The 27,330-nt window shown below is 44.9% G+C and overlaps 1 protein-coding gene across 2 annotated transcripts in view; it reads left to right on the top strand.

Moving 5' to 3' along the window:
• The window catches only part of LOC125638529 (NACHT, LRR and PYD domains-containing protein 3), a 70,302-nt gene that overhangs the window by 21,511 nt on the left and 21,461 nt on the right, over positions 1–27,330 (top strand). For both annotated transcript variants that reach the window (XM_075129285.1, XM_048854419.2), the window contains exons 4-8: positions 757–2,482; positions 7,966–8,055; positions 13,717–13,887; positions 17,508–17,678; positions 20,494–20,667. In XM_075129285.1, coding sequence (XP_074985386.1) covers positions 757–2,482; positions 7,966–8,055; positions 13,717–13,887; positions 17,508–17,678; positions 20,494–20,667 — 2,332 coding nt within the window. The remainder of the gene's footprint in view (positions 1–756; positions 2,483–7,965; positions 8,056–13,716; positions 13,888–17,507; positions 17,679–20,493; positions 20,668–27,330) is intronic.

Here is a 27,330-nt window from a genome sequence, read left to right as displayed (position 1 = left end):
ACTTCCTCCCATGTCTAGAGTCTCTCACCTCTGTTTTCATGCCAACCTGTCCTTTACCAGGAGCGTTGCAGGCCCCTGAGCACCGGTCTTCTCGACTGTAAACACTCCAGTTGTACCAGCCATTCTATTTTAAACTCTGGCCGACTTTTACAAACAATTCTATATAATGGGCTGAGTGGGACTCTTGTTACCGTGGGCAACTTCTAATACAGACATGGGCACAACACGGGTCAGTACTGAGCCAATGCACCAGCCTGGTGCCAGAGGATGTTCTGCTGCTAGGGGCACCATCTCCTAAGCAAGGACGATAACTGGAGGCATCCAGTTGTGGTCAATAAAGACACTATGATACCTTTATTCAAACCCAAGTGCCTTGGGCAAATTCTAGTTTATGAAGTTACATTTTCTCCACCTAAATTCCCAGCACTGTTTCAATTGCACTTTGTACATTAACTTGTTGTATAGTGTTGCTATGCACTGATAAACAGTTGCCAGGTTTCTCCCAAGAAGTGGCTGCTTTACAGTGGGGGGTAAAGTGATAACCACAGTCCTTACTCACATAAATCATTTCACTGGGACAATTTTATATGAATTAGGGCTGCAGAATCAGGCCCATAGTAAAATGATTTCTGGATTCTCTGAGGACAGGTGCAATATCAGTTTCAGGTACCATTATTATTTGTTTTATTGTAACAGATCAAGTCTTTTCTCAGAGCTTCTGGTTCAATACTTCTAATGCCTCATGTACTGATTTAGGTTACAGGAAGAAGTATAAAGAAGATGTTAAAAACAAGTATGAAGTCATACAAAACATGACAAGTCTTACTACAGACAATGTGATTCTAAACAGAAGATATCCGAAGCTGATTATTCTAGACGACCCTCATCATGCAAAGGAGAGAGAACATGAAATAATGGCCATGAGTCGGAGAGACAAAGAAATCAAGACTAAACAAGCTTGTTCTGTAGTTACGATAGACACCCTATTTACACGTGATAAACAAGGACAAACACCACAAATTGTTGTGCTGCTGGGAGCTGCAGGGATTGGGAAAACGATGACATCAAGAAAGATTATGTACGATTGGGCAGCTGAGGAACTCTATAAGAAAAAATTTGATTATGTTTTCTACATAAACTGCAGAGAAACAAACCTTATTGAGCAGGGAAGTGTGGTTGACATGCTTTTTAAAAATTGGCCGAATACAAATGCACCAGTTAATGAGATTTTGATGAAGCCAGAAAAACTCTTGTTCATAATTGATGGTTTTGATGAACTGAGATTCTCTTTTGATCAGACAGAAAATCTGTGCTCTGATCCCTGGGAGAAGAAACCAGTGGAAATCATACTGAGCAGTTTATTCAGGAAAAAGATTCTTCCCCAATCCTATTTGCTAATCACCTCAAGACCAACTGCTCTGGAGAAACTCTTGCAGTGTTTGGAGTGTTCACGTTATGCAGAGATCCTGGGGTTTTCTGAAGCCGACAGGAAAGAATATTTCCACAAGTTCTTTGGAAACAAGGAACAAGCAAGACAAGCTTTACAATTTGTGAAAGCAAATGACATTCTCTTCACTATGTGCTTTATTCCCATCATGTGTTGGATCATCTGCACTGTTGTGAAACAACAGTTTGAAAAAGGTGAGGATCTTGCACAAACTTCAAAGTCAGTCACTGGAGTGTACATGCTCTGTCTTTCCAGTTTAGCGAAGCCTGTCAGCAGCAATTTGAAGCAACACATGCAAGCTAACCTGCGGCGACTTTGTTCTTTAGCTGCTTATGGCATCTGGAAACGGAAGATACTGTTTGAGGAAGCAGAACTCAAGAAGTTTGGCTTAAATCAAACTGACTCTTTTCCCCTGTCTTTGAACAAGGACGTTTTTCAAAAAGACATTGACTGTGTGAATGCCTACAGCTTCATTCACTTAAGCTTTCAGGAGTTTTTTGCAGCTTTGTTTTATGTGCTGGAGGAAGATGAAGAGACAATGGAAGATTCAGGGACTCCCAAGAAAGATGTGAAAACGTTATTAGAAAACTATGGAAACTCTGGAAATTACTTAATGTTAACCGTGCGATTCCTGTTTGGTCTCTTAAATGAAGAAAGAATGCAAATCATGGAGGAAAAATTTTCCTGTAAAATTTCACCTAAAATTAAGCCAGATTTGCTGAAGTGGGTTCAAACAAACCAACAAAAATATTTACCTTTGTCCAATGTGCATCAGGAGACACGTCATATTTATAACCTTGAGGAGTTTCACTGCATGTTTGAGATGTATGAAGAAAACTTTGTGAAAAGTGCATTGGATCAATTGACTGCACTAACATTAAATTCAAATAAACTTACCCAAATGGATCAGATGGCTTTTTCATTCTGTATAAAAAATTGTCATCGACTGGAGTCACTTTGCATATCTTGCTGTACATTTGCTTTTGAAGACCATGGGGAAGACATGCTTCCAAGACGACAGAAGTGGCTATATCAGTAAGTATCACCTGAGTTCAGAAATCTGTAGTTTAATTAACAGATAAAACATTATTTTTCTTGCGTTTTGACTACCTTGCAAAGTCCATCATTGTGGCGCAACGACACTACAAAGAACAGGGAATATCTATGCCCTCAGTGTAAAACTATGTTCTTCTCCTCAATAAAGGCAGAAAATATAAGTCATTATCTTCTTCAGATTCTCTTTATCCAAACTCAGCTGTCCTTCCTGTTCTAAATTTCACTAAACACTGAATTTCAAGGACAGGCGTTTCTGCCTATACTCAGTGAATGTCTGAAAAAGAACATTCCCCTTGCAAACAGAACACCCACAAACCCCTGCTGTTACACACAGTAGCTGGGTAAAACTCATTGCTGACTTCCGGGTTGATGGTGCAAATTGCTCTTTCGTAGTTTGGGTGCTGTCCTCAGAGTGCTCAGTGGCCAGGAACTGTTGGGACCAAATGACAAGTGGGTTGCTCTGTACTTGTTTGTCATTTTAGGGCATTGTTCTCAGACTACTACAGTTGATTTGAGCAGTACCCTCATTGACATTGTGTGCTGCAGGCTTTCATCTCGGCTTTAAATCTAGTTAAACCACTTCAAGCAAAACTATAAGCTTTAAATATTGCTATGAAATGGCCAAAGTGCAGAACGGCCCATACTCAGTCTGTGCAGCACCTCAGCACGCAACAATCTGAGAATGGACGCCCAAGACTGTGAAGAAAACGTCCTGTGCTACTAAGAGCTTGTCTATGCTATGCCCCTGGAGCAAAATTGGTATAGTTCATCACTACAACACTGGCAGTGTAGAATCATAGATACAGAGAGCTGGAAGGGACCTTTAGGGGTCATCTAGTCCCCTGTGCTGAGGCAGGACCAAATAAACCTAGACCATCCCTGACAGGTGTTTGGCCAACCTCTCCTTGGAAACTTCAAAGATCTGTCACACGTTTCTGCACCATCAGTGCAACCTCATGCTTTTTTTCTCTTTTTTTTAAACTGAAAGTGCCACCAAATACCCTGTAGCATAGGGGAAGGTGCACAGAGATAGCAACTAAGAGCACAGGAGTCCTAATCCCCACCTTCTACTGGCTGCTCTAATATTGCTGTGTGCATCACAACCCTTTTAACAACGGCCCTTAGGGGAGGTGAACTATCACGCATCCATTTCACAGCTAAGATAACTGAGGTTGGACAAGGCCAAAGCGGGCAGAGCTGGGAGTGGAACCCGCATGTAAGATGACAGACACTCGTCTGCCTTGCAGGTGAAATGGGCCAAAATCTTTCCTTGCGTGATGCACATCCACACAGCGTAGATGTTTGCTCCTCTCCAGAGACTACGGCACATAGAAGTTTGAGTCTGTCACTGCATCTGTGCTAACAGTAGTGATACTTTAGGTCAAGGGTAGTTAATTATTTTTTGTCAAGGTCCAAATTTCCTGGTGTAGGTCCAGACTCCAGAGAAAATAATAAAAAGTATAATGATAAAATGTAAATAAAAAGATTTTCAGAAAGTCTTTGACAAGGTCCCTCACCAAAGGCTCTTAAGCAAAGTAAGCTGTCATGGGATAAGAGGGAAGGTCCTCTCATGGATTGATAACTGGTTAAAAGATAGGAAACAAAGGGTAGGAATAAATGGTCAGTTTTCAGAATGGAGAGAGGTAAATAGTGGTGTCCCCCAGGGATCTGTACTGTGGACAGTCTTGGTCAACATATTCACAAATGATGTGGAAAAAAGGGTAAAGAATAAGGTGGCAAAATTTGCAAATGATACAAAACTACTCAAGATAAGTCCCAGGCAGACTGCGAAGAGCTACAAAAGGATCTTTCAAAACTAGGTGACTGGACAACAAAATGGCAGATGAAATTCAATATTGATAAATGCAAAGTAATGCACATTGGAAAACATAATCCCAACTATACATATAAAACGATGGGGTATAAATTAGCTGTTACCACTCAAGAAAGAGATCTTGGAGTCATTGTAGATAGTTCTCTGAAAACATCCACTCAATGTGCAGCGGCAGTCAGAAAAGCGAACAGAATGTTGGGAATCATTAAGAAAGGGATAGATAATAAGACAGAAGATATCATATTGCCTCTATATAAATCCCTGGTATGCCCACATCTTGAATAATGTATGCAGACGTGGTTGCCCCGTCTCAAAAAAGATATATTGGAATTGGAAAAGGTTCAGAAAAGGGCAACAAAAATTATTAGGGATATGGAACGGCTTCCGAATGAGGAGAGATTAATAAGACTGGGACTTTTCAGCTTGGAAAAGAGACAACTAAGGGGGGATATGATTGAGGCCTATAAAATCATGACTGGTGTTGAGAAAGTAAATAAGGAAGTGCTATTTACTCCTTCTCATAACACAAGAACTAGGGGTCACCAAATGAAATTAATAGGCAGTAGGTTTAAAACAAACAAAAGGAAGTATTTTTTCACACAATGCACAGTCAACCTGTGGAACTCTTTGCTCGAGGATGTTGTGAAGGCCAAGACTATAACAGGGTTCAAAAAAGAACTAGATAAACTCATGGAGGATAGGCCCATCAATGGCTATTAGCCAGGATGGGCAGGGTTGGTGTCCCTAGCCTTTGTTTGCTAGAAGCTGGGAATGAGCAACAGGGAATGGATCATTTGATTACCTGTTCTGTTCATTCCCTCTGGGGCACCTGGCATTAGCTACTGTCGGAAGACAGGATATTGGGCTAGATGGACCTTTGGTCTGACCCAGTAGGGCCATTCTTATGTTCTTTTGTTCAAAAGCATCTGGCCATCCGGGTTTGGCCGGCAGTCTGCCTATTGACTACCACTGCTTTAGCTCAAGTGGTACGAGCTCATGTTTTCAGAGAGAAATTCCAGGTTTGTTCCCAGCAGACACCCAAAAAACGGGTATTGTTGTACTTAGATTTGCTATATCTAAGTAGACTATAGTAGACCCAGACCCAGGAACAGAACCCAGTCTAACAATTCTGCCCCCCAGTGTTCCAGTGCTAATTCACACTTGGCTGCCGAGCTGTCTCTGACCCATTCCTCATAGATAGGCTTGGCAGAATTTGATTTTTATCTTTGTATAGTTTTGATGGATAATATCAATGTTTATTTGTAAGCTTTTTAAATATACATCAGTTTAAGTTTTCAGAGTGGCGCAAATTATGTGTTTCAAGCATTATTATTATTTTTTTTTTTAGATTTTGATCAATTTAAATGTTCAGAGTTGTGGATATTATGAGAAGGGAGTTAGACAATAATTATTTAATGACAATAGATGGTGAGATTCAAAAAGTTAAACCTGTATAACCGTTGAAGCACAAACTGTTAAAATCACATATCAAAATATACAGAGTAAATATCTTTAAATCAAACTCTGCAGCATTTTTCTTACTTGGCCTATCTGTAAATTTCTATTATTATTGATGGAAATATTTTTCATCGGTTTGCGTGTGTATGGTGAAATCAATGTTGTTGCAGGTGTGTTGGTTCCAGGATATGAGCGAGACAAGGTGGGTGAGGTCACATGTTTTATTAGACCAACTTCTGTTGATGGAAGGGACAAGCTTTGACCTGAACAAAGCATGTCACGTCTGGGGAAGGTAGCCAGAGTATTGTAGCTGAAATACAAGCTGGGACAGATGGTTAAGCATAAGGGGTTCACATATGTTATAAGAGACCACTTCAAATGAAATGGGCAATTAACAGCCCTGACGTCGTAGGACGGAGGAGGATTAATAGGGGTAGGGTGTGTTACACATTGTTGTAATGACCGATATAACCAGGGTGAAATTGATGTTTGCTGACATTTACTGTTAAAAATCAAATCCCTCTATAGGCGTACCCACAGGAATTAATGGTATTTCTTCCCCAAGAGTTTTTTTTCCTAGCACTGAGGTGGCAGAGGTCTGGACTTTGCATCTTAAGGTTGTGATTGGGTGATACCCCATATGAGAGAAAACCATAAGTTAGTGTTAGGATTCTGGATTAATTGTTTAAATGATTTTTTTTGTTGCAAAATATGATATTTGGAGGTGAATTTGGGATGTTGCTTATAATTATTTGCTGTATCTTAAGTGTATTTTGGTTAACAGGTGTTGTCCTTAGAGAACAGGGCGGGGCATTTTGTAGGGTTTATCTGAAGGACACGGATAGCAGCATGCAGAGGATGTTGCTGGTGTATGCAGAAAGTGGGAGTCTCTGTCATACCAGCTCCAGAAAGGTGGTAACTTGATTTAATAAACATTTCTTCCAGAAAACAAGCTTTGAGATCTATGGATGCAAAGTGCTGTATGAGCGCTAGGTACTATTTTATTGAAAGGGAAATGGACCTGAGGAGAAGGGAGAGCTGGAGGAGACAGATGAGGGAAGGAGTGACAATGGCACAAAGATAGCTCAGGAGCTGGGATGCCGGAACAAATAGAGGGATAGAAGGAGGAGAGCAGAGCCAATGACTTTCACCCAAAATATCAAATCTGTATCATTATCTGCTTATTAGAGCTGGGCTAACAATTAATAATTGTCTCTTTTCTGCCCCACAGATTGTTTGAACAATATATGTGTTAAAATGTATTAGTTCAAAATTATTAATTTTGATTGGACACCTGGTTCATCTCACAGGCTTCTGTTCTGTGAATGGATGAGCATAAACATTAGAACCAGAATTCCAATATGAAAGCTCAGGATTACAAATTCTGATTTTTTCTTCCATGCAAACATTTTGTAATATTCATGGTTTCAGCAACATTCCTGTCTGTAAACTTGTTTGCTAGAATATTTGTAGAGCATGAACAGTAAAACTGTGTGAACACAATGGAAATAAATTTACTTTAAAGTTCATCAGAATATTCTTTAATTTTTGTACTATTCCCCCTGAACTATTTTTTAGGGCGATGCTGCCTTAAAATTAACTTGCCCTCTTGTACTCTTTGGGGTCAGGAACTAATAAACCACCATTTCTAGTTACTTATAGGGATGTAAATTCACAAAGTGTAACACCAGTTACACAATACTGAGTGATAGCCAGCATATGTAAAATTATAAACAAATACTCAGATTATTGGTTTTTATCTTTATGGGTAAATTAACACTCCTGGTTAAATTAAATAGGAATGAACGTGTTTATCTCCAGAAATGATGCAACGATTACTGCCCAACATGAAAACATGTAAACACTGGAGACATTCCCATTTGTGGGAGTCTATAGAATTTTATTTAACTGCGCAAAGGACCAGCATTGTAGAAGTCCAAAAAATAAATGGATTACACTTAGTAGAACCTATTCTATTTGTGTAGGTAAAGTACATCGTAATGTATTATACATACATTGTTTGGGGGTATTTACAATGAACTGAAACTGTAGATCAACTCATACACAGTGTATGATTGCGCCATACAAAGGTGTGTTTTAATGTTCAGGAAATTGAATTAAAATCTGTCCCGAGATGACAGCATAGAACACTTCTATTCTCTCTTTTTAGGATACAGCATTGGGATGAGCCGAAGCATTCGCCTATTTATCTGCTCTGTCAAGTTTTGAAGGATCCAAACTGTAAATTAAAGAAACTAAAGTAAGTAGCTGTATTTTTCTCCTTTTAAACATCCCATTATTATTGATGTTATCATGGAAATTCTACACCAGTGCAGCCCTCTTTGCCGGGGCAGGTGTAATGACCGTATATAACTGTCTAGCTACTAAGAAATCTGTTTAAATTCCCCGTCAGTTTGCATGGGATTCCTTTAGTTTCAGCCTAGCAGTTTAATTATATTTAACCCAGCTATGAACCAACAGATGAGCAGGAGAGACTGAGGTAAGCCGTGTGTCCAGGGGAAATGACTTAAGGTCAGAGAAGACTCAAAAGGCGAGAAAGATTATTTGAGCTATTTTAATCATAGGTATTTCTAAGGTGCCTGTTATCAGGGTATCTAATCACTGTCCATGTGTGTTTATTTAACATTCATGTATCCCCATCTGGCCTAACTTCTCCCTGATTCAAACGTGGGGTGTTTTGGGGGGTGGGGTTTTCTTCTCCTTTTCTATTTCTGTGCCATCAAGCCCATCTTTTTTTTTTTTCTATTTCTTTCTTTTTCTTCATTTTACTCTCTCATCTCTCACCATCTCACACTGACTCTGGTGTTGTTACTAGCAAAGAGACGATCTTGCATTTTGCTCGGGACATGGCCAGGCCAGGGCTCGGTCTGATCCCCTCTGACAAGGGGTTCTAGCTGTGGAAAACACTCTGCTCCTACACCCAAGAGTCTGAACCTGGGTTCCTCCAGCAGTTTTACAGAGTGATGAGTGGATAAGCAGTCTCTGCGACTGTCTATGCTAAAGAATAGCATCAGTGCATCTTCCTAACACACCTGTAACACTGCACGTCCGCACACATGCCTGCTTACAACAGTGCACAATGGATGACATCACCTTCTATGTTTAACCTTGCTCAGAGCCAGTGCAATCGCATCATGGCCACTACCATGCCCCTCTGCACTGTTTCAACACACTGGCAGAGCAGCTGCAGTTGTGCAATGAGTCTTCTCCCAGTGCAGTTCCACATTGTCCCTGCCCATCCGTTTGTGACAGCTTTGACAGCTTGGAGTTATTGGGCTCAACATAGGGGTGTTTGGGTGAAACTCAATAGCCTGTGCATGCAGCAGGTCAGACCAGATGATCTAACGGTCCCTTCTGGCCTTACACTCTATGAAACTGGCCCTGTCAGCTGTCAAGCGGCTCATCAGAAAACCCCATAATTTTGATAAAAATGGACAAACTGTTTCCTTTTCCAGCCAACTCTGCCACTCGTACCTCTGCTGCATGCCATCCCCACAGCAGCTGAGGGGAGACTGCCAGGTCTCTGCTCGGCCTGGCCCCAGTGCCATCCCCCATCCTTCGGATTAACAAAGATATAGCATTGCATTTCTCATTCGAACGTTTGAATTTCAAAACCGTGTCAACTTAAAAAAAAACCCACAAAACCCTCTCTGTTTGCTTGGTCCCTTGGGGCTTCTTCTGAAAAACATGAAAGGCAAAATCTGTGGTTCGTGAGCGCTGCCGTGGTGCATGTGTGCACACTGCAAGGCACTGATTTTTACTGACGGTTTCCCTGGCTGTGCATTCACTGCCTCAATAGCAGCTTCCATGCTCATGAGTTCTGCAAAAGAGAACACCGAGCTGGATAATTACGGTATGAAAGAACCCTGGATAAAGAAAAGCTGGTCCCCAAAGCGGGGAGAATGTGAATTCATGGCAGAAATTAGTTTGGGAATCTCAGCTGGAACATCATATCCCCTATTTAGCACATGGTGCAGTAGAGGAACTCCCAGAGTACTTGCAGGTCATTGCTGTGGATTCCTGGTTTTGTGCCTGGCAGAGGAATGAATATCTCTCAGCTTTTCTGGCCCATTAGAGGGTGGGATGAGCCTGGCCTCTAGGATTGGTCCTGCTTTGAGCAGGGGGTTGGACTAGATGACCTCCTGAGGTCCCTTTCAACCCTGATATTCTGTGATTCTGTGAAATGGAAGAGCGTTGGCTTTTTGCACACTGAGGGGACATACAGGCCAGATGGCCTCGGGTGACCATGGAGCCCTTAAGGTTTTGAAAGGTCTCCTCTGTTTGATATGGAACAATCCCAAATCTTTACAGGAAAGGTCTTCAGTTATGGTCTGGTCAGCTGGACCTGAACTCTTCAGCCATGAGACTGTCTTTGCTGTAGCTGATGTGAGCACAGCATCCAAGACACTTTTTTTGGCATGAAAGGCGTGTGTGGCTTCTTGCTGACCTTCAGAAACAACCCCATTCACCTGCTTCTTGCCATCATCTGTGAACTGCTTGAGAAGAGAGAAGCTTCTCCCAAGTGAGGAAATCATATTCAGCCAACGCTGTCTGATAGTTAGTCATCTTCATCTAGAGTGCGGACATTTGCCTTGCTAGAAGATCCAGCCTTTGGCCTCCTCATCCTCGGGGATAGATCTGGCAGCACTGGCTTGTCATCACTTCTGTTTACAGCTATTAGAGTAAGCAAGGGAGAAGGTAGGAATAGAAATATTCACACGCAGATGGATGGCCCTGAGAGAGGCAACATGCCCACATAGATTTGGGAGATGATTGCTGGTATAAGCCAGACACTTTAGCTGGCTCCAGGATGCCTTCATTATTAGAAACAGTCCATCCCTGTTTAGGCTAATGGGTATCAGAAAGGAGGTGCTGGGCCTTTTCTTGCACCATTGACAGCTTTAGATCAAGATTGCCTGCAAGTCTTCCCAAAAGTTCTTGTAATTTTTTAAAATCTGGTAGAGCGACTGTGAAAGTAGATCTCGCAGATCCTCCAGGGGCTGAAGATGGCGTCTCTCTTCCTGCCTTTCCTACTTCCTTACTTTTACTAATTCACATGTTCCTGCTATTCCTCATCTCTATCCCAATTTCACATTTAAAAAAACAAAACACCCAGCAGTAAGAAAAGTGGCACAATTCTTAGTTCCCTATCACTAGATTAATTTGCTTGTATGTTCTCTCCCCACCCTTAACCCTTTATCTGGTTGTTTCTCTGAGACTATAACCCTCCGGGGTAGGGACTGTGTCATTATTTTTGTTTGTAGAGCACCCAAAACAATGGAGCTGCAATTCTGCTTGGAGCTTTGGGGCACTACCATCTTCTAAATGTAGAATAATGATGGAAAGAGATCTTTATTAACATCCTCTTAAATCTTCCTCACACGCTGCTCAGAATTCTGTGAGGCAATGGAGATGAAGGGGTGGGAGTCATGACCTTGGAGATGGATGGTCTCTGGGAGTGAATCTTCCCTGGAGTTGATGATCTTTGAAGAGGAGGCTTCCTCAGATAGCAACCGTGAGGTCAGCTCCACAGCTTCATGGATGGGGAAGCCCATATGGGCTAATAGATCCACAGAGACTTGGAACCTTAAGGCTGTAATGATCCTAGAGCTCCACATGAAGGAGTAGATCCCCAGGGAAGAGATGTGGATGGGGCATGTAAGGGTATCAGAAAGCACCCTGGTCAGAGGCAGCACTAGAGGGATGATGGACACTTCCTGTTCCTGGGTTCTGGGGAACTTCAGCATGGGCCTTGTCCTCCATTCCAGAACGTAACTAGGCTGGAACTAAGGCTCCCTTGCTCCCCGCATTTCCTTTCCCCTGTGTGTTGCCTTGATGCTGTAGAATGCAGAGAGGTAAAGGGGGGGGGGGGAGGTTTCTGGGCAGGAGCCACAGGGGAGAAGAAGGAAAACTAGCACTGGTACCACATACCGCTCTTATCAGTCGTGCCAGCCTGGATCCCCAAAGGCTAGTACCCCAGGTGCTTGGGTTTAGCCCACGCATCAAAGGATCCCCTCTCTATGAATGCATCCCCATGGTCAAACATCCCCCAACCTTCCTCACAGGACCGATCCTTGAGCCAAGTGTGGAACTGCGTTATTGTATCACGGCTTCGCCCTTCTCCTCTAGGGACTGGACCTATTCCACTGATGATCACCCAAGCCTCCACTTCTTTAAGCATCTTCCCCAGCCAAACTTAGCTGTCCTTGGTGTCTTCTAGCAGGAGACTGGCACTGTTATTTGTCCCGACATGTAGGACAATCCATGGACTTTTTTTGCCACACCTATCAGGCTCCATTTCAGCCTCAGGTCCATATCTCATATCCTTGCTCCTGGCAGATAGCACACCCTTCTGTTCTCTGGATCTGCTCTGGTGACAGGTCTGTCAGTCCTTTTTAGAAAAAAGCCCTTAATCACATAGACCTGCCTCTTCCTGGTATTGTTGTGAATCCCAGGATCCCTCCCATTTGTTGTTCTTTCTATCAGCATATCATTCTGACCTATGTTCTCTTATAGTCCCCCATCCTCCCTAGAGCTCTGATCCAAGGGTATCTCCATCATCTCTTCCTCTCTTTTGCCTGGACTCCTTCTTCTTCCTTATCACCTCACCTTCTCATTGCTTCTCCTCCTTGCCTTCATCAGCTGGTCTCTTCCTCTGCCTTGTTCTCGTGGTCACATTTTTCCAAGAGTCACTCCCTTGTGTAGCAGACACTTTTCAGGTCCTCTCATTCAGCAGGTGTCTGTGAATCTTGAGTTGTGTGTGCAGCTTCCTCTCTTCCATCACGTCTTCAAATCCCCATCTGAACTCCATGGTCTCCATCTGCATCTTTGCTCCTCCGATCTTCTCCGTCACGAGCGCTACCAGGCAACAGTTCATACATAATTCTCTCCTGTCAGGTACCGACTCAAGAATGCTTTACACTCCCTAGCTTCTGCACCCAGACATCTTTGTCCCCTCTCCTGTTTAGGTCACCTCTCTTGCTGCCTCAGTAGCCATCATTGCCTTCTCTTCCTAGTCCTTAGCCTAAAAGAAAAAAGGAGGAAGATCCCCCTACCAAGCTCCCAGACAGATTTCCCTGTTTGCTGTTCTTTGGTCACTGTTATTTACACTGTAGCCTTGTCTGCTCTGAACACTGCAAATTTCCCACATTGCACTACCACTGGGGCAGCTCTCTGAGTTGCAGTAATGGCTTTTGACATTTTTTCTAAGAGCAGGGTCAGAGGACGCAATGGTTACTAATGCTAGCAGACAGTCTGCCACCAGGGGAGCTGCACTGGTGGAAGGCTAGGCCTCCAGTGAAACTGTTGTTACAATCTATCAGATTGGCCTTGCTAGAGAAATTCCAGCCTTTTCTAGTGTCCCAGGGGTACTAGGAGAGGAAGGTGAGCCTTGAGACTTGGGCAAAACTGAGCCCCTCTATGAAGCCTAAATGTTCAATGCTACATATTCCATGGGTGGTGGTTTGTTTTCTGAGTGCTAAGTAGAAATGATGGAGCAAGAAAGAAGAACGGGTTCCCCCCATCCACAAAACTGTAATATATCTTCCAGTGCAGCAGCATTTCATTATTTACCACTGAGATTCCTTCCCTCCACTCCTTTGACCCCTCCTTTATAATCATGTTCTTTTTAGTAGGACAAGCCCAAGTGTTTCTGCTCAGGGGATGGAGTTTGGGAACTTTGGCTTAGAATAACATATGTATGCGATCAATGAGAGCTACAGATGCATGTGGATTGAAATCCACCCATAGTATCGTGTCCTTAGCATCCACTACTACAGCGATTTTATTGTGATTTTATTCCCAGACTAAAGGAATCTTTGTAGATAGTCACTGGTACCCACTGAGGGAACTGGACAGACAGGAGTACTAATTTCCCTTTCTGTTTATCTGTCTCCTGCAGGCTTGTGAATTGCTCTCTCACAGCCGCTTGCTGCAGGGATCTCTCCTCTGTTCTCAATACCAAACCAACCCTGACAGAATTGGACCTGTCAGATAAAGTCCTGGGAAACTCAGGAATTAAACTGTTGTGTGAGGGACTGAAACATCCAAACCGCAAAGTGCAGAAACTGAGGTGAGTGTTTACAGGTTTCTTTGAAGCGAAGAACTCAGCAGGGTGTGAGGATGGGGTAAGATATCCGCTCCCTTTCAGGTACATAGGTGAGTGAAAGGTGAGTGTCCCTCCAGCCCCTGACATGTCTGTGACTCATAACAGCCTGAGGGCTTGTCTTATTTGGAAAATGGAAATAAAGGTCCAAACTGGAGCACTAATAACAGTCCCCGCCCCCACTTGAGGAATAAGTGTTAGATATAAAACAAAAAAACCCACCCTATGTTAAAAGAGCATTAAGGTTGCAAAGTCAAGCACAGAAGTTAGGGAATGCCAGAATTAAAGTTGCCTGGGTAACCTTAATTCAGCTGCCCTGTGCATATGCATTACAATACATTCTTTAATTACATGACCACATATTATTTGTTCCAGAGGAGCCCTGCCTCATGCAGTGCACAGGATGGAGAGCGCTCACTGAATCAGCAGCTGTTCACTATTCTGTTTTATCCTCAGTGTAGCACTGGGTGTCCGTGCAGTTGAAGGTGGGGTTGGAGGTGAAGCAGTGGCTCTTGGTCTCCTACAGGAGGCTGCTCTCGCTGCATGGTGGTGCTGCAGGGAGCTCTGCATAGTCAGTGTGTAGGCCGACTCGCAGTCCGATGCCTGTCTCAAACATGGTGCAGTGCATGGCCTCACTCCTCTTCAGTTAATGCTCCTGGCTGGTGTTCCCATCCGCTTCTCCATCTGTCATGCTGTCCAGCTGCAGCTTTGAGATCTCCAAAGGCCAGGCCAGAGCTGTGCTGCTCCTCTATACCCTCGGCAGGAGTCACCATCTTCTCCTGCTCTGAGGGGGCTCTCAGGGGAGACAGGATGGCTTTCTTTGTACCCCCACAGTTGCTCCTTCTGCAGCTGAGTGGGCATCACCTCCTGCCATCTTCTCCTCCACAGGAGGCTTTTACACATCTGTCTCAAGCATCTCCAGAGGTGGCAAAAGGAGAGTAAAGTATAAGCCAAGAGGAGTCAGGAACATCCTCCATTGTCCCAGGGGTCCGTGTGCCAAGGGGATAAGGGATGTCAGTGGGTAGCAGTCCCTCCCAGAGCGTGGTGCTGGGTTATGGAAATGAAGAGACATTTTAGTTTGACAGAGTGATTGACAGTCCTGAATTATTCAGTGGGGTGTGACTTAGTGGTTGCTGTGGCAGAGGAGGAGGAGGATCTGTTGGCCTCTTCCATGGCCAATGAGCAGATGTGAAGAATTCTTTGGGCAGATATTTGTTTCTTCTTAGATTTTTCCCAACACTGACACTTGGGGTTTGTTCCTTCCTGCTTCATCTGTCCCAGGTGAGACAAACAACAGAGCTTTGTGAGAACCATAAAGGGGAGGAGTGTATCGGAAACCAAGTGTTGATGGCAGTGGTCAGTCAATGATTGTGATGTCTCGCTGCTACTTCCAGGCCTTGCCTACTTGGTAGGGGATCAGTGTTTAATTTGCTGTAACTTAATTCAGATTAAGTAACAGAGTATTAAAGCCACTTTCTTCATGAATATGAGCAGTCAAATGGAGGTTTGATATGCTTTAATTTATGTGCATTGATGTCATGCCTTTTTAATTGATTTGAGTCTCACAGTCAAGCTAAAGAAATCAAACCTAATGCTGACAGAGTCAATAGAATTCATCGGGATGATCTTGGTCTCCAGAATTGCAAATGTCTTTCTCCTTCAAGAGAGATTTCAGAACATCTGTCAGCTAATATCTTAGATTGAGACTTGCCCTCAAAACTCATAAGGGTCTATCTTTGACTGTTAGGCCACATGGCCTCAAGTACTTACATGACACCCTTTGCAAGACTCGAGCTAAGGTTGTTACAGTCACAGATCGAATCAGTATTTTACCCAAGCATTCACAACATGAAGAAGGGTTGAAATCCCCCAAGGGGTCATTTGTCTCTTCTAATCCCTAACAATATATGTCAAGGAATTTCATTTCAAACTCCAGTCCTTGCCAAGACTCCGATCACCAATGCATCTAGACAGGGGAGCTCACTTAGTTCAGTTGCAGACTCATGGTCTTGGGGCAGCAATGGATTCAGCGGGCCACTTAAATGTCTTGGCGTGGAGGGCTATCCATTTAGCATGCAGGTCCTTTCTCCCAGTTGCAAAGGGCCTGTCAATACGGATCTTAGTGGACTATTACACAGCCATGTATATCAAGAGACAGAGGCAGCAAGATTGGACTCTTTGTCAAGAATCCATACTGCTATGGGAATGATGCATTCTGCATCAACTCAGTATCGTAGTATGGCTTCTCCTGGTAGGTGTAATATCCTGATGGATCAGCCAAGCAGGAAGAGCACGTCCTCTCACGAGTAGACATTAAAAAGTACAGTCCTTCAGTTAGTCTCCCATGAATGGGGATTTCTTCAGATAGATCTTTTTGCCATCAAAGACAAGTGCCCACTATTTTGTTCCCAGGAAGAAAGGAGCTAGGTCTATTCTACTGAATAGAAGAAGGTAATTTAGAAAATCACCCAGATGATTTTTGCGGCCTATGGTAGTAAAGTCAAAGATAAATTGATTTCTGCACAGAGACTGTCTAAATTGATTTTTGACTATATCAGTACAGCTTATCAAATTTAATAAACTAGATCATCCTGCACATTTAATGAGAGCTCTGTCTTCTTCAGCAGCATGTTTCAACGAAATACTGTTAGTAAAATCTATAGAGCAGTGATGTGGTCTTCAGTCCAACCAAACATTACTCATTGGTGGCAGCATGAACAGCAGATTTGCAGATTGGCAAGGCACTTCTCCGGTCCTTCTTCACATGAACTCCTGACTCAGACCTCCAGGCCAACCAACCTGCTGGGGAATCACCATGAGTGGGCTCCACATGCACAAAGATTTGAAGAAGAAAGAACAGTGACATACCTTACAGGAACTGTGATTTTTCAAGATGTTCAATGCCTGGGGATCCCACAACCTGCCCTCCCTCCCAGTAGCTCAGAGTTGTCCCCTGTGGAATCTGAGCCTCAAAGGAACCGAGGGGTAGGGTAGCTCCACCCTTTATGCCTGCAAGAGGGGGAACGTGAGGTTATGCAGGGTGCATGCATGACCCCAATGGACCCTGCTAGAGAGAACTTTCTGAACTCCTGCACAGAGGGTGCACGCATACAATGAGTGGGATCCACAGGCATAGAACATCTTGACGAATCAGTCACTGTAAGGTAAGTAACCATTCTTTTTACCCTGAGCATTTTGATGTCAACACAGATTAGGTTATTTCCCTCCTCCGTTCTGAGGAATGATGGACTCTCGTGCCCACCTATCATTCCCAACTAGGCGCCTCAGCCCTGTATTGTCTGATGTATGACCGTGTTGCCATCTCTCTCAATTTTATCACATATCTCTTGTAGTGATGGAGGGGGCTATGCAGGAGTCAGTTTTGGTGGCTAGGGACAGGGCTTCGGGAGGGAAGTTTACCCCAAACTGTATTTCCCATTGGTCAATGGCAGAGGTTTGGCGCTTGAAATATCTGGGCCATTCTGGATGCTGAATGGTCAGGCAGAGGGGCTGCTGGGCAGGGCCACCTATCAGAACGGTCCCATTCATGCCGTGATCACTATACTCTGCATTGCTTTCTCCCGCAGATTGGAATATTGCTGCATTACAGGTGCTGGCTGTGGGGATCTTGCTGCTGTTCTCAGAACCAGCCAGAGCCTGACAGAGCTGGACCTGAATGGCAATCCTCTGGGAGATTCCGGAGTGCAGCGGCTGTGTGAGGGGCTGAAACATCCCAGCTGCAAATTGCGAAGACTAGGGTAAGTAACATTTGGCTTCCTCTGGATTTACAGGTGTCCTCCATGTAAAGTGCTTGACAGGGTGTGTTGCTGGTGTTTGATGTCTGCTCCCTGCAGCTACATGGAGAAGATGAAAGTTAAGTGTTTTTACAGCACCCGCATCAATGACTCATAACGTGCACCCAGCTGCCCTGTTCGGAAAATGGATATTGTAAGTAAATCTGGGCCCACACCAGACAGCTGGCTCTCCAGCCCCTGGTCATTGCTGAATATATATGTTTAGGGTACGGGAGGGAGGGCAGGGATGTAAATATATAAAACAACTTTTTGTGATTTTTTTTTTTGTAAAGAAAGAGTCCGTAAAAAATACAAAAGAGAAGATCCACATACAGCTTGTATTTGTTCCCAAATACGAAAGCAGTTTTACAACTCACTGAAGCTGCACAAATACATGATAATGCTACCTGGATATAACACATTAGGGTGGAGGTTATATTAATAAAATAGATGTAGATAAATAGAGGCGGGAATGAGGGAGAGGGAAAAGGCAGGGGTGGTTAGGTACAATGAAGGTCTGGCACTCTTCATGCTGTCTTAGCCTTTGTCCAAACATATCCAGAAGAGATACGTTAGCAAATGTCTTAGCTGTAAGTTGTGCCACTCTGCGGAGGGCGGCAGGTCATAGCACTGCTTCAGCAGTAGAAAAGTAGCAAAGCCCTCATCACTGACTAATTGGGAAGCCTGTACAATGCCCCTGCTCGGCCAGTTCTTCCAACTTACAGGTTTGCATCTAATTTGCAAGTCTGGGTTGCCCATAGGGACGTGTGACATGATACCTGTTCCTTTGTCAGGGGTGGGGGAGGGGGATCAGGTGCGGGTTCCCAATGCTGGATGGAAGTGGATGTAGAGGATGGCTTTGGCACGCAAGAGATTTCCTCCACCATGCCAAACAGTACTCCCTAGACTCCCTAAAACCCTCAATTATTAATAATTATTTAAAAGCGCTCACTCTTCACCTTCAGCTACCAGCCTATTTTATAGATCACTTTACTAACTTTTGATACTTTGTTTTTACTAGTTTTACATGGAAAGATCAAAAGAGGCCCCAGGACCCCCGAGGATTCTAAACCTCCCTGTCTGAGCTGAAATACTCAATTTGGGTTTCAGCTTCAGCCCCAACCATGGGGGATCCTGTGACCCAGGGTGTCCTTCAGTGCCAACTCACATCAGGCCTGACACGCTCACTGTCCCTGCTCGCTGTTGTCAGAATCTGTATCTAGAAGGTGCCACGTAAGGGATCATATGTAAACTGAGGACACATTGGTCATTAGTATTATTGCGTGATGTATGTGCAGTTGGTGTATAAAGAATTACAGAGGTGAGCTGGAAGTATGGTCTTAAAATATGTTTGGCAGGCAGTGCGGAAGCCCAGTCTGTCCTAAACAAAAGAATGTTGTTTCTCCTGCTTGACTCTGTCTCCAATGTAAATTGAACAAGATGAGGTCAGTACATTTATATAGAAGGTAAACAAAACCATCAAACTAGCAAGTCTGGGGTGGCGGCCGTGACCACTTAACAATCCCAACAGAGGACGGAGGCTGTACCCCCCAGGAAGCCTTCCTGGCTCTTGAAAAAGAGACAATGGACTTTGGGAAATAGGATGCATAAGCAGAAACAGACAGCCATTTTTGCATCCATCACCTGAAGGACATGAGGTCAGAGCTCTTGAAATCTAAGGAAAGCTGGATCCTTCAACCAAGGAAGCTGAAGTCTCTAGGAACTGAGAAACCGTAGAGCTCTGTGAGGCTCAAACAGGGGAGGTGGTACTCTATAACCCATGTCTTGATGGCAGTGGTCAGTCCGTGACTGTGATGTCTCACTGGTTCTTCAAGTCCTTGCTTGATTGGTAGGGCACCATTATTTTGTGACCATAGCTGGGTCTTTGAGCTTCTGGGGACAAGCCACCATGGCCAGAACTTTTACCTGGAGACGATGAGAGTTCTGCTCTCCATTTTATGGAAAGGATGGTCTGATTGGGATAGGATAACGATTGTTGCTTACATCGACGTTCATTATGAAGATCAGATACAGGGTGTGACCAGCTCTGTGTGTGTGTGTAGGCCCAGAGACTCCATGTGACAATCATTGGGTGAAAAGGGTAGACTAGATCAGATATATTGTTGATGTAAATGCTGAAGTCTCCAAGGATGGTAATTCTTGAGAACTCCATCACCATACCAGGCAGTGTCTCTGTCAGCTTCTCTGGAAAACCTGTGCTGTCTGAATGCTAGTGTTGATCTTGTCATTGGTCTCTTTGACGTAGATACACTCAAAGGTCAGGGGAAGAGGTGGGGATGGTGTCGGAGAGGAAGTCTTACCCCAAACCTTATTCCTCATTGGTTGATGGCTGAGGTTTGGAGCTTGAAATGTCTGATTTATTCTTAATGCTGATAAGGGTGACGAGAAAGCAGTGGGGCTGAATCAGGAAGTCCCACCCAACACTGGCTTCTCATTGGACAAGGGGTGGGGCTTGGGGCAGGGCCTAGTGTAATATGCATGGATTCTTATGAAGGAGACTTAGACAAAGCTGAGAGAGATGGTTACTTATTCGAAGCAAAGCATGATGCACTCTCTCTCTCTCTGTTTCTGAACCTGCATGTGCTGCCAGGCATGGCTGTCTTAAAAATATCCTCCCAGCTAGCACTGGACTCTTGGCCCAGTTTCAATGCTGATTGGTCAGGAGAGGGGCTGGTGGGCAAGGCCACTTGTCAGAACAGCTGTGACGAGCGCAATTCACGTGCTGATCACTCTTGTCTGGATTTCCTCTCTTTTGCAGGTTAGAAAGCTGTCATCTCAAAGACACGTGTGGTAGGGATCTCGCTGCTGTTCTCAGAACCAAACAGAGCCTGACAGAGCTGGATATGTGTTATAATTATAATCTGAGAGATACTGGGGTGCAACAGCTGTGTGAGGGACTGAAACATCCAAACTGCAAATTACAGAGATTGACGTAAGTAACGTTTGGCCACCTCTGTGTATTTACAGGTGTCCTTTGTTTAAAGCGCTCACCCCTGGGGGTGGCTGGTCTCCGATCCCTTTACTGTCTCTCCAGCACTTGTGTCAGTGACTCACAACATGCACCAGCCTGTCTTGTTTGGGGATTGTAAGTAAAGCTGGGCCCACACCAGACAGCTGGCCCCACAGCCCCAATTTTGGGGGGATAAATAGTTTTTTTTTCCTTTTAAACAACCCTTAATAAAATGCATTTATTAAAAAGAGCGCACTCTTACCTTTTAGCCAACCCCCATTCTACAGCTATTTAAATGACTTTTGACACCCTGACAATTTAATTTAAAACAACTAAGAGAAAAAGAGGACTTGGCCCTCTGGCTCTTCTGAACCTCCCCCCTGCCGTTTCAGCTCCAGTGACTCTTGCCTTTGACGTTCGACCTGCTCTCAGCAGACAGACCCTTTGAAGTGCAGCCCAGTGGGAATGGGGATGTGTGTGTTTATGGTTAGAAGTAGGGCAGGCCAGAATGAGTGCCTATGTTGGACTTGCAATTAAAATGAAAAAAAAAAAAAGGGAAACCCGCTGGGCAAAGCTATTGTTCTTCCCTCTTCTGTATCAATAAGTTTCTATTTCTTCATGTCGGACACTCCGCCACCCCACCCCCACACCGCTGGCCTGTGATGTCCTGGGAAAATCTGGAGACTTTCAACAGATTTTCCAACACCCATTGTGAGGCTTCTGCTCAGATTTCCAAACAACCTGCATGTTGGATGCTGAACCCTCAGAAGCACTAGCTGAGTGAATGGCAAAATCAGCCTCCTTTTTCAGTAGCTTCGCTCCATCATGGGAGGTTTGGGGTTAATGCAGGACCCCCCTTGTCTTCCAAGAACGTCCAATCCTTTGCCTGGAGGGCTGAGTAGCTTCTCTCCCCATCTATTTCCACCAGTCCTCAAGCAAGGCTTCTTAGCTCTGCCTATCAGTGTGTAGATGGATAGGACTCATCTCATGGCTTTTTGTTTTCTCCTTTTATTCCCATAATTGGTGATGTTTCGCGTCTTCCTTCTCAAGGCTGACAAGCTGCCACTCTCTATTATGCACCCTGCAGCAGAGAGAGCCAATCAGCAACTATCAGTGATCCCTGTATGTGGGGAAAGGAGCCATCTGTCAATGAATTCCCCTTTCAGCAAGTACCACCCCACGCCCTTTCCTTCCCTCCTGCTTCCTCTAGGAGCCACCACGGGGTTGCAGCTCCCCTTGGTCAGTGCAGCTATAGCTTCTTGTCCACTCCTGAAAAGCAAGACCTGCAGATCACTGGTGCCTCCCTGTAGGAGATGAAATTAGTAGTTTCCTTCCCCGTCAGCAGTAATTGGACTTGCAGAGAGTCCTATAGTGATGGTGTCTTCTCTCCCTGGTGCCAACAGCCTCTGCTGTCCCTCACAGCCCGGAGAAGGGTGGGGAATGAGTAACTCACTGATGGTGATATAGGGGGTGGGGATGGGAAGGGAAGATACACAGCTGAAGGGTATCTGCTTCACTGCTGTGTTGCTCTGTCAGATCTGCTGGGAGATCGACTAACTCATGGAATAGTCTCCACCTGGAAGTGGTGGAAGCTCCATCACTCGGGACATTGTCATACTAGACTAGGCAACTCACAGAGAAGTGTACTTTAGGGACCAATCCTGCACTGGTGGGGGGGAGGTATTAGGTCAACTAATGGGAGGGGCTAATGAGCCTGGTACAGTGTCATTCCCCCCCACCTGGGTCTGGCTCTAAGGTGCCAATACACGAGCTGGGGATTGCTGAAACTCTGCCATGCCCCCCCGGCCCACGCACACCAGGGAGGTTGTGGGAAGTGGTCTAATGCCAGCTCTGTGACTAGCAGGGATTCCTCCACAGAGGGAATCCTCAGGTGGCTGGGTAGAAGAGCTTTATGGCCCCTTCGTGTTGCTGGAGCAGAGACATCACCCTTCTGCCAGGTGTTGTCCTGCAGCAACGAGGGCCAGGCTCATTATCTAGGGGTTCCTCTTAAAATTACAAAACAGAAGGGCTCAAGCTCACACCCAGAAACCTGGGACAACTATGTACCTCCCCTGGGCAAGGGGAATCTTCTTCGGCTATCCCTCAGTGCAAGGATGATGTCTGCCAAAGGGGTTCATTGCTGAGTTTTTAAGTGGCTGAGGAGCCTAATTCTTGCCCTGCAGATTTTCCCACTGAAGTGACAGGTGTAATCTTGGAGGAGATATAGTTTGTTGGCTGGAGCGTTGTGCCCTTTCTTTCCTCCTTTGTTGCTTCTCTATCTCATGAGAGTGTCTGTTCTCCTCCAAGTGAGCTGTGGCTTGGTGTATGGTGTGATGCCACTGTGTTCTGTTCCGCGCCAAGTCCTCCCAGTTTGTTGGGTTGATGCCTCCCTTTGTAAGATGTACTTTCAGTACGTCTTTGAAATGTTTCCATTTCCCTCCATGAGCCCTTCTTCCCTGACTTAACTGAGAGAAGAGAACTTGCTTTGGGAGGCGAGTGACAGGCATATGTACACAGTGGCCAGCCCAGCGGAGTTGGTATTTCATGACCTGCGCTTCTATACTGCTGATGTTGGCTGCAGAGAGAACACTGATGTTGGTGTGTCGGTCTTCCCAGCTGATCTGGAGAATCCTCCTGAGGAAGCACTGCCAAAACCACTCCAACTGCTTGAGATGTCATCTGTAGGTTCTCACATCGACAGAGAAGAGTGGGAATGACAACTGCCTTGTAGACCAAGATCTTGGTACCTGTTTGTAGATCCCTCTCATTGAAGACTCTTTTGAGTAGTCTTCCAAAAGACGTGCTGGCACAGTGGATCCTGTATTCAATTTCTGTGTCAATGCTGGCTGTTTGGGAGAGGTGGCTGCCAAGGTATGGAAAATGGTCCACATTTTCCAGGGGTTCTTCGCTGATGGTGATTTGTGGAATACGAAGAGTAGTTTGTGCAGGTGAGGGCTGGTAGAGTACCTTGGTTTTCCTGATGTTGAGAGAGAGAGACCCAGGCTGTAATAGGCATTTGCAAAAAGATTTAGGGTGCTTTGCAGGTCAGCCTCTGTGTGTGCAAGAATGACACAGTCATCTGCCTACTGAAGGTTAGTGATGCCAATTCTCATGATCTTAGATTTTGTTTGGAGACGTCGAAGACTGAGGAGTTGGCCATCCATATGGTACTCAGTCCTGATTCCATCAGGAAGGTGGTCGCGAATGAGAATCAGGATCATGGCAAGATAAATGGAGAAGAGTATTGGAGCAATGACACAGCCCTGCTTGACACCAGTGCAAATGGTGAATGGTTCGGTCTCTGAGCCATTGCACAAAATGGTGGCAGTCATCCCATCACGGAGTAGTCTGATAATGGAAATGAATTTCTGTGGACAGCCAAACCTACACAGCACCTTCCATAGGGCATCACAATTGATAGAGTCAAAGGCCTTGGTTAGGTCGATGAATGCCATGAACAGTTCCTGGTGTTGCTCTCTGCACTTCTCCTGAATCTGTCCTGCCATGAAGATCATGTTGATTGTGCCTTGGGATGGCCTGAAGCCACACTGTGATTTGTGGAGGAGTTCCTCGGAAAGGGGGAGGAGGCAGTTTAGTAGGATCGAGGCAAGAATCTTCTCTGCGATGGAGAGGAGAGCAATACCTCTGTAGTTCCCGCACAGTGATTTGTCCCCTTTCTTAAATATTGTAACAATGTTAGCATTCTTAAAGTCAGGTGGAATTTCTTCGCGGGTCCAGATTTTTGTCAAGGAGTTGGTAAAGTTTGTGCTGGAGCATTGTTCCACCAACTTTAAAAATCTCAGCTGGGGTCTGGTGCCTTGTGATTTTTTTTTGTCTGGGTGATGGCATGCTGGACTTCCTCAAAAGATGGGGGATCAGCAAGGTGTTCCATTGCTGAGCATTGTGGAATAAAGTCGATGGTGTCTTCAGAGACCGTGAATTCGAAGTTTAGTAGGCTCTCAAAGTGCTCCTTCCAGCTTTGTTTAATGGCTGCATTCTACTTGAGGAGAGCGGAGCCATCCTGAGAACGTAAGGGGGTCAGGCCTTTGGAGCTTGGCCCATATATAGCTTTTGTTGTGTGAAAGAAGCTGTCATAAATATAAAGGGAAGGGTACACACCTTTAAAATGCCTCCTGGCCAGAGGAAAAATCCTTTCACCTGTAAAGGGTTAAGAAGCTAGGATAACCTCACTGGCACCTGACCAAAATGACCAATGAGGAGACAAGATACTTTCAAAAGCTGGGAAGAGGGAGAACTTCAAAGGGTCTGTGTCTGTCTGGGTGAGGCTTTTGCCGGGGACAGAACAGGAGTAGAGTCTTAGAACTTAGTAAGTAATCTAGCTAGATATGCGTTAGATTCTGATTTCTTTAAATGGCTGAGAAAATAAGTTGTGCTGAATAGAATGAATATTCCTGTCTGTGTGTCTTTTCGTAACCTAAGGTTTTGCCTAGAGGGATTCTCTATGTTTTGAATCTAATTACCCTGTAAGGTATTTACCATCCTGATCTTACAGAGGTGATCCTGTTCTTTTTACTGTTTCTTCTATTAAAATGTTTCTTTTCAAGAACTGAATGCTTTTTTTCATTGTTCTAAGATCCAAGGGCTTGGGTCTGTGGTCACCTATGCAAATTGGTGAGGATTTTTACCAAACCTTTCCCAGGAAGTGGGGTGCAAGGGTTGGGAGGATTTTGGGGGGAAAGAAGTTTCCAAACAACGCTTTCCCAGTAACCCAGATAAACGTTTGGTGGTGGCAGTGGAAGTCCAAGGGCAAAGGGTAAAATAGTTTGTACCTTGGGGAAGTTTTAACCTAAGCTGATAAAAGTAAGCTTAGGAGGTTTTCATGCAGGTCCCCACATCTGTATCCTAGAGTTCAGAGTGGGGAAGGAACCTTGACAGAAGCTTCTCATGTCATCCTGGTCTACGAAACCCTGGATCTCAGAGGTCTTCTCTTGCCACCACTTGTTTTTGATGTCACGTAGCCGCCTTTGGACTTTGGCTTTAAGCAGGTGATAGGCCTCATGTTTTCGTTTGTTAGAAGAATCATTTTGCCAGTTACAAAATACAGTTCTTTTCTGTTGAATTAATGCTAGGATTTCCTCGTTGTTTTCGTCAAACCAGTCTTGGTGCCGATGAGTGGAATATCCTATGGTTTCAGCACATGCATTGTGAATGGTGTTTTTAAGTTGATCTCAATGCTCTTGAATGTCAATGATGTTGTCTGGCATGTTAGAGAGCTTTTCAAACAGATGTTTCTGGAATGTCTTGCAGCTGGCTTGGTCTTGAAGTGCTTTGACTTCGTACTGCTTTCGTGTGTGGTGGAGCGAGCTGCAGGTACATGACTGATCTTACGAATCGATGGTCTGTCCAACAGTGATTGGTACCCCTCATAGCTTGTGTTATATGGATGTTGGTATAGTCTCGGGTTCTGACTATAACATAGTCAAGGAGGTGCCAGTGTTTGGACCTAGGATGTTTCCAGGTGGACTTAAATTTGTTACTCTGCCTAAAGATGGTATTTGTGGTGAGCAGGTCTTGTGCCACACATTTGCTGAGGAGGGTTTACGTTTCCCACCCCTTCTTTGCCTATTGTGCCGCTCCAGAGTTGGGAATCCCATCCAACTCTGGCATTGAAATCTCCCAGGAGGATGAGTTTGTCTGCCTTAGGTGTGGCTGTGAGGACTGCATCGAGAGCGCTATAAAACTGCTCCTTATTGTCTTCCTCATCACCGAGTGTTGGGGCTTATATGCTGATGACCGTGGCATATTGCTTGTGCTAAGCTTGAGCCGAAGAGTCAAGAGACACTTGTTGATCCCCACAGGAAGCTCCAAAAGGTGACTGGCGATCTTATTTTTGATAGCAAAGCCAATCCCGTGAATGCACTCTCTTCAGGTGGCTTTCCTTTCCAAAAGAAGGTGTAGCCACCTCCATCCTCTTTTAATTGGCTCTCATTGGCCTGGCGGGTCTCGCTAAGAGCTGCAATGTCAATGTTGAGTCTTGCCAGTTCTCTGGCAACTGTGGCAGTTCTTCTTTCTGGGCATTCACTGTGCTGAGAGTCCATAAGGGTGCGGTCATTCCAGGTGGCAAAATTCATTGTCATATCTCTTGTTTCAGCTGCAGAGTTGAGTGATCCCACTGGGTACGGTCGTCCAGTCGGAAGAGTGTGAGACAACTTATGTTTGGGACACCTTTTCTAGCCCCCTTCCCATTTGGGGTGAGCGGGGGGGATCCTGAAAAGGCCCTGCTCAGTCACAGCCACTGCTGCCGAAATGCACTTCTGTCTCAACCAAGCACAAAATGACCATCACAGGGCTGCTGCCTGCATGCAGGTTTGTGACTAAAGACTCTCAGAGATCACTGCTCCTGTCTTCCCCGCCACTCGTCCATTGTCTCAGGACTTTGTGCAGGTGTGAACCTTTTGGCAGAGGCCTGCATGTGAAATATTTTAACGTGGGGAAACCGGTGTGCCAGTGGTAACCACACAAAGCTTGACATGAAGAAAACCCTGACGTCGTTGGGGTCTTTTGAAGTTTGGACCACGGTCAGGAGCCTTGCCTCAGAACTGCTCGCCAAGGGGAACCCTACCAGGAGTATAAAAGCTCCGGATGATATAGCTCCACAGGTCTTTAGCCCACTCGAGCCTCTCC

Source organism: Caretta caretta, chromosome 6 (assembly GCF_965140235.1).
Source record: "Caretta caretta isolate rCarCar2 chromosome 6, rCarCar1.hap1, whole genome shotgun sequence".
NCBI classification, from domain to species: domain Eukaryota; kingdom Metazoa; phylum Chordata; order Testudines; family Cheloniidae; genus Caretta; species Caretta caretta.
The sequence above is the reverse complement of the archived record's forward strand: the minus strand, read 5'-3'. Positions and strand labels throughout refer to the sequence as shown.